The sequence below is a fragment of the Rhinopithecus bieti genome, unplaced genomic scaffold (assembly GCF_001698545.2).
Source record: "Rhinopithecus bieti isolate Rb0 unplaced genomic scaffold, ASM169854v2 scaffold_13704, whole genome shotgun sequence".
Classification (NCBI taxonomy): domain Eukaryota; kingdom Metazoa; phylum Chordata; class Mammalia; order Primates; family Cercopithecidae; genus Rhinopithecus; species Rhinopithecus bieti.
This window is the reverse complement of record NW_016808231.1, coordinates 4,136,507-4,147,774: the sequence shown is the minus strand read 5'-3', so window position 1 is coordinate 4,147,774 and position 11,268 is coordinate 4,136,507. Positions and strand designations below refer to the sequence as shown.

Genomic DNA, 11,268 nt, shown 5'->3' with positions numbered 1-11,268 from the left:
GGTGGCTCAAGCCTGTAATCCCAGTACTTTGGGAGGCCAAGACGGGCGGATCACGAGGTCAGGAGATCGAGACCATCCTGGCTAACACGGTGAAACCCCATCTCTACTAAAATACAAAAAAAACTAGCTGGGCGAGGTGGCGGGCGCCTGTAGTCTCAGCTACTCGGGAGGCTGAGGCAGGAGTATGGCGTAAACCCGGGAGGCGGAACTTGCAGTGAGCTGAGATCTGGCCACTGCACTCCAGCCTGGGCGACAGAGCGAGACTCCGTCTCAACAACAACAACAAAAAAAACACTAAAGTGAAAACTAAAAGTCCCATCCCATCCCATCCCGAGTGGTGTGGTGTGAAGTAGCACTGGTGTCACTACTTTACAGGTGTGGTGTAAAGTAGCACTCGAGATAGGATGTTTCATTCAACTTTTTGGTTTTGTCCACTCTGAAAATGTGAAGTATCTGTTACCTTTACAATAAATCCTAAAGAAAATGTGGTACTTAGACACAATGGAGTACTATTCAGCCATAAAAAAAGAAAGCGATCCTGTCATTTGCAAAAACATGGATGGAACTGGAGGTCATTAACGTTAAGTGAAATAAGCCAGGCACAGAAAGACAAACACTGCATGTTCTCACTTATTTGTGGTTATTTAAAAAGCAAAACAATTGAACTCATGGAGATAGAGAGCAGAAGAACGGTTACTTCTATTGTAACCACGGCTGGGAAGGGTAGTGGAGGGTGGGGATGGTTATGGACACAAAGACAAAATAGAGCGAATAAGATGTAGTATTTGACAGCACAACAGGGTGACTATAATCGATATAATCTAATTGCATAATTTATTTACTTTTTTTTTTTTTTTGAGACGGAGTCTCACTGTGTTGCCCAGGCTAGAGTGCAGCGGCGTTATCTCGGCTCACTGCAACCTCCGCCTCCTGGGTTCAAGTGATTCTCCTGCCTCGGCCTCCCGAGTTGCTGGGATTACAGGTATAAGCCACCACGCTAGGCTAGTTTTCGTATGTTTCGTAGAGATGGAGTTTCCCCATGTTGGCCAGGCTGGTCTCGAATCCTTGACTTCAGGCGATCCGCCCGCCTCGGCCTCCCAAAATGCTAGGATTACAGGCGTGAGTGAGCCACCGCGCCCGGCTGCACATTTAAAAACTAAAAGAGGCCGGGCGCGGTGGCTCAAGCCTGTAATCCTAGCACTTTGGGAGGCCAAGACGGGCGGATCACGAGGTCAGGAGATCGAGACCATCCTGGCTAACACAGTGAAACCCCGTCTCTACTAAAAATACAAAAAACTTGGCCGGGCATGGTGGTGGGCGCCTGTAGTCCCAGCTACTCGCGAGGCTGAGGCAGGAGAATGGCGTAAACCCGGGAGGCTGCCCTCCAGCCTGGGCGACAGAGCGAGACTCCGTCTCAAAAAAAAAAAAAAAAAACTAAAAGAGTATAATCAGATTGTTTGTAACACAAAGGATAAATGCTTGAAAGAATGGAGACCCCATTTTACATGATGTGATTATTACGAACTGCACGCCTGTATCAAAATCTCTCACGTACGCCATAAATATATACACCTACTACGTACCCACAAAAATGAAAAAAATTTTAAAAATCTTAACAAACGTGATGCTGGTGGAAACTGTCACGTCCACAGAGGAGGTCTGTAAAAGCCCCCGGACACCCTCTCTCGCCCCGTGGAACCGCGGCGGGAACCGGCGCATGGCAAAGCTAGCTCACTGGCCCCGGGGCGGGTCCCTGGCCGACAACCCCAGCACTCACAGCAGTGACGCTTCCCGACGCTCCCTGGCCACATCCCCACAGGAACCCTACGGCGCACAGAGCATTACCGTCCCCACGCCACAGCCACATAAAGAAAATGTGGGGCTCGGTCCTCCACCCACGCGGCGAGCAAGTGCAGAGCGGGACGCCCGAGCGCCGGGTCTAGGCGGGCAGCACGTGCAGGCAAATGGTGGGGCCGGGCAGCTGCGAAACTCACCTGTGCTGGGCCTCAGGCCTTGCGCCGCCCTCGGGCTGCCGCCGCCAACCCCTCGAGCAACTAGCCGCCACGCTCCCTTGCCGGGCCACCGCCCCCGGCACCCGCCCCGGAAGTAGTTGTGGGAGGGCGCGGAGCACGCCGGGAAGCTCGCGGGTCCACACCGGGACAGCTCCCGGGCCCCGTGGAATGCACACGTCCCACACCCGGACCTTCCGGTCAGCTTCCCGGCTCGTTGTATGATACGCGCGACAGCCAATGAGCAGGTGGTGTTTGTCCTACCCAGCCCCCGCCCTAGCCAGGGGAACCAATCCCATTGCAGGAGAGGCAGAACGCGCAAAGGCCCGAAAGAGGAGCGCGGGGAACGCGGCGGCAGGCTGGTAATGTAAAGCTGCGCTAAGAGGGAGAGTGCCGAAGAAGGGCGCTGTGTACCTGTGGCGCGGCCCGAGGGACAGACGTGACTGGAGTGACGCGCTGGAGGCTGTTTGCAGCCCTGTTAGGACCGCGCAGGGAGTGGAGGCGGAAGCCTCAGGTGAGGGGCCTTGGGCCTGCTGCGCCTGCAGGGAGTTGAACAAAACGCGGGGAAACAGGGGCTGGGGGTGTGAGAGGAGGAGCGATGGGCTTTCCACTTCCACAGCTTTAAAATTTAAAGGCTCGACCCGGGAGGCTGTTGGCGTCTGGTTTCCATGAGAACCGGCAGCCTCGTGCCAGGCGGGCTGGGGGCGGGGCTCTGGGGACCTGGGCGGGGCCGTGGCGGGGCCTAATAGGCTGCAGCTGAGAAACTGATCCCCGAGATGGAGCCGGAAGGCCGTTATTCAGTGGCGGCTCCGAGCCTCCCCTTCGCCTTCGGGATGCGCCGAGCGCCTCAACGTGGCGTTCAGGGCCCTGCATTGTCTGGTCCGTTTTGACCGCAGATTCCAGCAACTGACATTTTCTTCCCTTAAATCTGTTGGGCGGTTCATTCCTTTGAGCCGCTGTACATGCCCTTCCTTCTGCTGCTAATGCTGTTCCCTCGCCTATTGTCTTGTCCGCCTGAAGAGTTTATCAGTCTCTGGAGGCCCTCTTCACTTCGACGATTCTGTTGCCCTAAAATACTGTGCCCTGAATTGCGGAACAGAGCTCTAGTTACAAAAAATACCCGCTGAGTGTGTGCAACAGATGCGTCCCCAACCTGCTGCTCCCAGTTGAGAGTGCACCAAGCACCTGCCCTGGTCCCAGAAGCATAGAGGAAGCAAGCAGTCCCCAATTGACATCTCCTGCCGCTGCCCTGAGTGGGGATGAAGGGGCACTGACTGCAGGGCCAAAGCCACAGCGGCCTCTCGGGCTACAGGGTTCTCCTGACACTGGCTCTAGAGGACCGTCACCCCCCAGCTCTCAAGCTCAAGCTCCCCAGTCCGCTGAAGAACAGGACCATCTCCTTTAAGACTCTAAGATACAAATGCAGGGGCTGGTCAGAGTGGTGACTCCAAAAAAAAAAAAAAATCACTGGGTGACTGCAAACTGTCAGCCAGGCATGGTGACACATGTCTGTAATCACAGCACTTTGGGAGGCTGAGGCAAGAGGATCACTTGAGGCCAGGAGTTTGAGACCAGACTGGGCAACAGGGAGACTCCATCTCTGCAAAAAATAAAAATATTAGCCAGATGTGGTAGTACACAGCTGTAGTCCCAGTTATTCAGGAGGCTGAGGTAGGAGGATCACTTGAGCTCAGGAGGCCGAGGCCTCAGTGAGCTATCATTGTACCACTGTATTCCAGCCTGGGCGACAAAGCCAGACCCTGTCTACAAAACAAGCAAGGTGTTGGCCAGGCATGGTGGCTCACGCCTGTAATCCCAGCACTTTGGGAGGCTGAGGCGAGTGGATCACGAGGTCAGGAGATCGAGACCATCCTGGCTAACATGGTGAAACCCCATCTCTACTAAAATACAAAAAATTAGTCGAGCATGGTGGCGGGCACCTGTAGTCCCAGCTACTCGGGAGGCTGAGGCAGGAGAATGGCGTGAACCTGGGAGGCGGAGCTTGCAGTGAGCCGAGATTGCACCACTGTACTCCAGCCTGGGCGACAGACTGAGACTCTGCCTCAAAAAAAAAAAGCAAGGTGTCTCTCTTCTGTTCCTTGGTAAAGGGCAGTAAAGAGTAGTAGGACTTGAAATTCCCCCGATTCAGAGTCCATTGTTGCTATTTACTAAACATCCTGAGGCTATGAAATGAAGCAAATAATGATACTATATGGCATATATATAAAATATACCTATATATCATTACATATCATACATATGACATTCTATATAACATACACATATCTACATACGCATATTTATACCAATACATATATTTGTGTATTATGTATATATCACTATACATGTGATCTACCTGCAGGCTCCACGTGTCCATGAGCGGACACATACACACACAGTGCCTGGCACTCAGTAACAGGAGCTTGCATAACCTGAAGGAAACGGGCAGGTGGTGAGGCCTGCCAGCCTGTTTGGTCTCCTACAGCTGGTGGGGCAGCCCCTGCTCTCCTGACCTTCGATGGCCTGGACCTTCTTCCATCACCCCTTGTGCCCCACACAGCTCCTCCGGTGATGGCGCACTGAGAAGGCATCGGGAAGCCTGGGCCCTCATGGCATCCAACGACGAAGGTATGGCACCCTCGCTGGGCTCTCCCTGGGCCTCCCAGACGGGGCCCTGGGACACCATCCTCAAGGCTGTCAAAGACCAGCTCCCATCTCTGGACTCAGACTCCTCCTTGGTAAGCAGGAACTCTCTCCCTGGACACCTTGTCCTTCCTACCAGAGCAGGCATGACGCTGACCAGGACAGCGTTGGAGCACTTCTCTGAAGACTTCTCCCGCTGGCCTGTGCAGTGTGTTGTCATTTTACTTTAAATCACATGGCCAGACTCAAAGTTATGTTTTCTGGGTGCCTATTTCCTTCTTTATTCTTTCTTCTGCCTTGAGTGTCCTCTCTGAGCATGGGTATTGGTGCTCAGCATCTTGGGAGACCCTTTCAGTTGGGTTTTTGGTGCTGACTTGGAGCACCAAAGGTCTACTCGATGCAGAAGCTCTGTCCTTTCCATTCTGCTATTCTCCACTCTCTCAGGCCAGGACAGGACCAGAACACCCACTGAGAATGCACAATTCCAGTGCATTGTGATGAGCCTTCGAGGGATTCTGCATTTGTGGTGTGGGGTCCCTGAAATGGCCTTCAAAGACACCCAGACCAATAGCCATAGGTGCAGGTGTAAGGCGCTGCTGAAGATGCTCCTGGCAGGGGCTCCTCAGTGCACAGGTTGGCACTGGGTGTTAAGAGACAGTGTGAGGGTTTTAAAAGGAATGGGCTGGCTTTAGGTCCTACCTGGGCACCAGCAACAGAGCTTCAGGGACTTCAGACGTCATCCAGTGCATGGCGAGGCTAAGGAGTACCTACAGGGACCCCGCACCTCAGTGCTCAGTGCGTTTTCACACCGTCAGTCTCGTTTGAGAGTATGAGCCCCAGTCCCTTTAAGAAGACACACTAAGCTGTGTAAGTGATGGCTCAGGGTCACAGGGGATGGGGCGGGCTGGACCCTGCTTTCAGCTACCACCTCGCTGCCCTGTTCATGTCACACGAGGCATTAATGAAGCACCTGCTGTCTGCAAGGTACTTGCAGAACCAGGAGCCTGAATCTTACCTCCACGAGGTGGTACTGCCGAGCTGATTTCTAAACAGTGGCAAGAAGCCGCACGCAGCAAGGCTAACTGGGAGAGAACCAGATCTCTCCCAGGCTCCTGAGCAGCAGGGCTAGGCGGGCTGGGCATGCTGGGCTGGAAGTGAGGGTGGAGAGCAGGGATGGCTGGGCCCTCAGGGCTCTGCCTGCTGCCTCGTCCTCCAAAAGCCCTCTCATTTGTCCACAGTCGGACTATGGGGAAGAGGAGCTGTTCATCTTCCAGCGAAACCAAACCGCCCTGATTCCAGACCTGTCAGAGGAGCTGGCTGAAGATCCTGCTGATTGCGACAAGTCCAGGACCTGGGTCGCTGCAGCTGAAGAATCCCTTCCCGAGGTCTGTGGGACACAGAAGAGTGTGCGCCTGTGTGTGTGCAGTGTAAGTCTAAACTGACTGATCTAAACCACTGGTCTAGCATTTCCATGACACCCAGTCCCTTTTTTTGTCCCATGTACATACAACCCAAGGTATTCAGACGCCCAACATCTAACCTCCACACACCTCCCTCTCCCGGGGAGCCAAGCACCTTAGGGCTGGTGTGCGGACTTGATTTTCCATCTGATTTTGACCCTCCTCTTCCTCTTGATCGCTCCTATCCTGCTTTCTACCATGGCATCCTGAATAGCTTCTGGCCATTGTCATGACTGATTGTCCTAAATGTCTCTTCCTTAATCCAGCTGGCTTCATGGCTACCTGGCTCATCCCAGCACCTGGCAAGTACACAGGAACTCTGGTTTACTAACCTGCTAAACTAAACTGCTACAGGCTACCGTGGGGAGTGGGAGGGAGGAAGATGGCCCAGCAGTGCCTGAGCAAGCACAAAAGCTGGACCTCGTGGGAGGGACACCCCAGGAGACAGTGAGCAAGTGTGGACTAAGTATGCCAACACAGGCCTGCGGTGCCAGTGCTGCACACTGAGACAGAGGTTCCCATGAGGCCGGAGTTTGAGAGCCCTGGACAATACAGCAAGACTCCATTTCTGGCTGAGCACAGTGGCTCATGCCTGTAATCCCAGCATTTTTGGGAGGCCAATGTGGGTGGATCACTTGAAGTCAGGAGTTTGAGACCAGCCTGGTCAACATGGTGAAACACTACCTCTATTAAAAACACAAAAATCAGCTGAGCATGGTGGCAGGTGCCTGTGATCCCAGCTACTCCAGAGGCTGAGACAGGAGAATCGCTTGAACCCGGGGGAGCGGAGGTTGCAGTGAGCCAAGATCACACCACTGCACACTCCAGCCTGGGCAACAGAGTGAGACTCCATCTTAAAAAAAAGAAAACAGTGTAGAGGCACTAACCCACTTCCAAAATGGGGGCGGGGCCTAGCTCCAGCGTCACTTCTCTCAGGTATTCTGCTGAGAACCATTAACCTACTGAATGAGAGGGCACAGGCACTGAACCAGATGATCTCACAAAACCAGGACGTGCCCCCAGCCACCCATCACCTTGAAGGAAATCCGCCATCAGCCCTGCCATGCCTAGACCGAGGTCTGAATTAACCCCACACAGCAGAGATCCTCAGGGTGGCTAAGAACTCCGGTGGGTTCAGGTGGAACGATTTCCACGTGGATTTTATTTTGCTTCTTCATTTCTACAATCAATTACTTCAGAAACTCTTCTGGATTATTTTCTTTTTTTTTGTAATGTGGGATCTCTACTAAAAAATAACTGGGTGTGGTGGTGTGCCTGTGGTCCCAGCTACTCAGGAGGCTGAGGTGGAAGGATGGCTGGATGGCTTGTACTCCAGCCTGGGGTATCAATTGCTGAGCCCCCACATTACCATTACTGATAATTTAAATATTGTTCCATTGCTGTAACAATACATTCCACTCTAGCCTTGTATTTAAGTAGCGGGATGCCTCGGTGGTGTTGTCTTTAGCCAACCCATATTCAACAATAGCTTTCCAATTTTTTTTTTTTTTTTTTTTGAGACAGGATCTTGCTCTGTCACCCAGACTGGAGGACAATGGTGCCCTCACCACTCACTGCAGCCTCCACCCCCTGGGCTGAAGCAGTCCTCCCACTTCAGCCTCCCGAGTAGCTGGGATTACACGCGTGACACCATGCTGGCTAATTTTTGTATTTTTAGTAGAGTGAAGTGTGCAGTTAAAAATGGTTGAAATAGGTCAGGCACAGTGGCTTATGCCTGTAATCCCACCACTTTGGGAGGCTGAGGCCGGAAGATAGCTTGAGGCCAGGAACTTGAGACCAGCCTGGAAGACCAACTATGTTGCAGACTCCGTCACCATAAAATAATATTTTAAAAAATTAACTGGGCCTGGTAGTATGTGCCTGTCATTCTAGCTACTTGGGAGGCTGAAGTGGGAGGATCGCGTGGGCCAGGGAAGTCAAGACTACAGTGAGCTGTGATCACACCACTGTACTGCAGCCTGGGCAACAGAGCGAGACTTCACCTCAAAAAAAAAAAATTATGCACATATTTTACTATGAAAAAAATTCCCTGAAGCATGTTTTTGAGGATGCTAACTGAACATACCTGTTTTCTCAACAGCCAGTTCTGGTGCCTGCAGAATTGGCCACAGAACCTGGGAACAGACAGAACACAAGGACAAAGGATGCATCCTCTCAGGCAGGAAGAGACCCTGGCAGGCCTCTTGAAAACTCTGGTGAGGTCAGCGCTCTTCTTGGGATGGCCGAGGAGACCCCCAGGTGGCTGGACAGCGACCTTGGAAGCCTGTCTTTCAACACCAAAGGATCCCAGGGTCCTCCCTGGGACCCACAGGCCGAAGCCAGTCTCTCCCGCCATGAAGGAGACCCGAAGGCAGAGCCCGCCTCACAAGAATCTGTGAACCGCCGGGCCCTCCGACAGGAGAGAAGGAAAATGATAGAGAAGGACATCCTCCAGAAAGTCACCTGGGATGCCTGCGGCCCGGCCAGTAGTGACCAAGGAGGGGTGAAGGAGGCGCCCTGCCACACTGTGGAATCAGCTGCCAGATCCAAAATGCCCCTTGCGGAGCCTCCGGAGGGACCACCAGTGCTCTCGCTCCAGGTAGGCGCCTCCGCGTGCCTGGCTCTTTCTCAGGCCTGTTACCTGAGGCATCGCCGCTGTTCCCATGCACTGGGGCTAGAAGCAGCTTGAGGGCTGGCCCACTAGGACCTTAGGCCCATTATCCACCATTCTCTGTACCTGTCTCAGCAGAGCGGTTGGGGGATCCCAGCAGAGCACATCCTTGGGCGGGGGTTAACAAGAACCAGAACAAGCAGGGCCTGCCTTCTTTAAAGAGACAAAAGGAGGCCAGGCACAATGGCTTGCGCCTGTAATCCCAGCACTTTGGGAGGCCGAGGAGGGAGGCCAGGAGTTCGAGACCAGCCTGATCAACACAGTGAGACCCTCATCTCTAAAAAAGAAGAAATAATGTATAAATTTAAAAAGAGAGAAAAAAAGGAATTCCACTCGCAAGGATGTTTATAAATACATATAGCCATATCTAAAATATAGAACCTGGTTCTGTCAAAGCCTGATCTCAAAATATGAAAGCCCTCATTCTCATAAACTAGTGAACACCTGTTACAGAGTTGTATTCAGTGCATTAATGAGGGAACCAGCAGGATGACAGAGCTGGTTTAATGAGATCATAAGAAATTGGGATTTTAGCCGGTGTGGTGGCTCATGCCTGTAATCCCTGCACTTTGGGAAGCTGAGGCAGGAGGATCATCTGAGGTCAGGAGTTCGAGACAAGCCTGGCCAACATGGTGAAACCCTGACTCTATTAAAAATACAAAAATTAGCCAAGTGTGGTGGTGCACGCCTATAACCCAATACTTGGGAGGCTGAGGCAGGAGAATCGCTTAAACCAGGGAGATGGAGATCACACCCCTGCACTCCAGTTTGGGGGACAGAGCGAGACTCCATCTCAAAAAAAAAGAAATTGGGATTTTGTAAAACACTGGGGAAAGAGAGAGGAATGCAGAGATACGCTTGCTACATTCATGTCCTAGAGGAGTTGTCTACTGGACAGAAAAGTAACCATCACACCTCAGTTTTACAAATTTTGGATAATTTTTCTTAACAGCTTAGAGAAAACTGGCATCAGGTATACACAGAAGTCATCTTTACTACTGTTTAAAGTTCTTTCTGTTCACCTAAAAACTTATTTTTCTCCACTTAGAGGACTGCAAAGAGTTGAAAGGTCATATGATAAACATGAATTCTTGATTAATTTCCTCACACTCACTCTGCGCCTAAGCGCTCACTGCCAAACCTTGCAGTTTTAGCTCCTGCCTGGAATAGCTTGATTCTTGAAAGAACAAAACTTTTTAACCTCCAAACATTCTGAACCTATATGAACCTAAATAGTGTTTCTTAAAACAACACAGGGTTTGGCTGGGCTCGGTGGCTCACGCCTGTAATCCCAACACTTTGGGAGACCCAGGCGGATGGATCACTTGAGGTCAGGCATTCAAGACCAGCCTGGCCAACATGGTGAAACCCCGTCTCTACTAAAAATACAAAAATTAGGCTGGGTGTGGTGGCTCATGCCTGTACTCAGCACTTTGGGAGGCGGAGGTGGAGGCAGGTGGATCACCTGAGGTCAGGAGTTTGTTCAAGACCAGCCTGGCCAACATGGTGAAACCCCGTCTTTACTAAAAATACAAAAAATACAAAAAAAAAAAAAAAAAATTAACCAGGTGTGGTGGCACATGCCTGTAATTCCAGCCACTTGGGACGCTGAGGCAGGAGAATCGCTTGAACCTGGGAGGCGGAGGTTGCAGTGAGCTGAGCTCGCAGCACTACACTCCAGCCTGGGTGACAGAGTGAGACTCGGTCTCAAAAACAAAACAAAATGAAACAACACAGGGTTTCCTTAAGGTCAAACAACGTCTTTGTGCCAAAAACAAAAGTAAAGTACTGATCTCCAAGAAAGCATAGGAAGGAGGTGGCCAAAGTGCAGGCCCACCTTAACAGAAGCGTTCAATCTGTAATGGAAAGGTGGGGTCAGCCCATTTGCAAACTCTGTCATGCATTTAATTCCTGATTTCTACACCCCAACATCCTATGACCATCTCCGTGGGTCATAGCAGCTGTGAAGCAGGTACCCTGCCTCTGGGGCCCCTCAGCATCCTCATAATCACTGGTTTTAATGATTTCAGCAACTTGAAGCGTGGGATTTGGATTACATCCTTCAGAGTATGGCGGGGCAAGAAGACAACCAGGGAAATCGTGCACCTGGAACTGTGTGGTGGGCAGCCGACCGCCGCCAAGTTCAAGGTCTGACCTTGAACACTGGAGCTCACGTGAATCCCCATAAGCAGCACCTTCCTGGGCCCCTCAGGCTGGTCACAGACCATCCTGCAGCCCACACGTGTCTTCCCTGCTGGCCCTGCCCTGAACATTCATGCTGCCAGTCCCTGAAAGACTTCATTCCTTCAACATATATGTGTCCACCTGCTACGTGCCAGGCGTGGGCCAGGTCCTAGGGACAAAGGAGAGGCCTCCAGACACTACCCCATGACCCATACCTCCTCCTCCCCACCTCCCTGGGCCTTCCTTCCTTCCCTTCCTTCCTTCCTTCCTTCTTTCCTTCCCTCCCTCCCTCCCTCACCTC

General features: G+C 52.0%; 3 protein-coding genes across 21 annotated transcripts in view; 1 reads left to right on the top strand and 2 right to left on the bottom strand.

The window, feature by feature from the left end:
* The window catches only part of ANKS3 (ankyrin repeat and sterile alpha motif domain containing 3), a 42,331-nt gene extending 40,117 nt beyond the window's left edge, over positions 1–2,214 (bottom strand). For 4 of the 10 annotated variants that reach the window (XR_001888028.1, XM_017886223.1, XM_017886226.1 and 1 more), the window contains exon 1: positions 1,995–2,096. The gene's annotated coding sequence lies outside the window, so the exon portion shown is untranslated. Of the gene's footprint in view, positions 1–1,994 lie in introns of all 10 variants that reach the window. The other 6 variants (XM_017886231.1, XM_017886234.1, XM_017886232.1 and 3 more) reach the window with 5 other exon arrangements.
* A 215-nt stretch (positions 2,215–2,429) lies between these two features.
* The window catches only part of DNAAF8 (dynein axonemal assembly factor 8), a 15,998-nt gene continuing 7,159 nt past the window's right edge, over positions 2,430–11,268 (top strand). For 6 of the 10 annotated variants that reach the window (XM_017886244.1, XM_017886241.1, XM_017886238.1 and 3 more), the window contains exons 1-5: positions 2,430–2,523; positions 4,570–4,747; positions 5,891–6,079; positions 8,214–8,711; positions 10,814–10,931. In XM_017886244.1, coding sequence (XP_017741733.1) covers positions 4,619–4,747; positions 5,891–6,079; positions 8,214–8,711; positions 10,814–10,931 — 934 coding nt within the window. In that variant the 5' untranslated portion in view covers positions 2,430–2,523; positions 4,570–4,618. The other 4 variants (XM_017886245.1, XM_017886240.1, XM_017886239.1 and 1 more) reach the window with 2 other exon arrangements.
* Positions 6,006–11,268, bottom strand: part of ZNF500 (zinc finger protein 500) — a 38,776-nt gene continuing 33,513 nt past the window's right edge. Inside the window, exon 8 of the mRNA XM_017886258.1 lies at positions 6,006–6,039. The gene's annotated coding sequence lies outside the window, so the exon portion shown is untranslated. The remainder of the gene's footprint in view (positions 6,040–11,268) is intronic.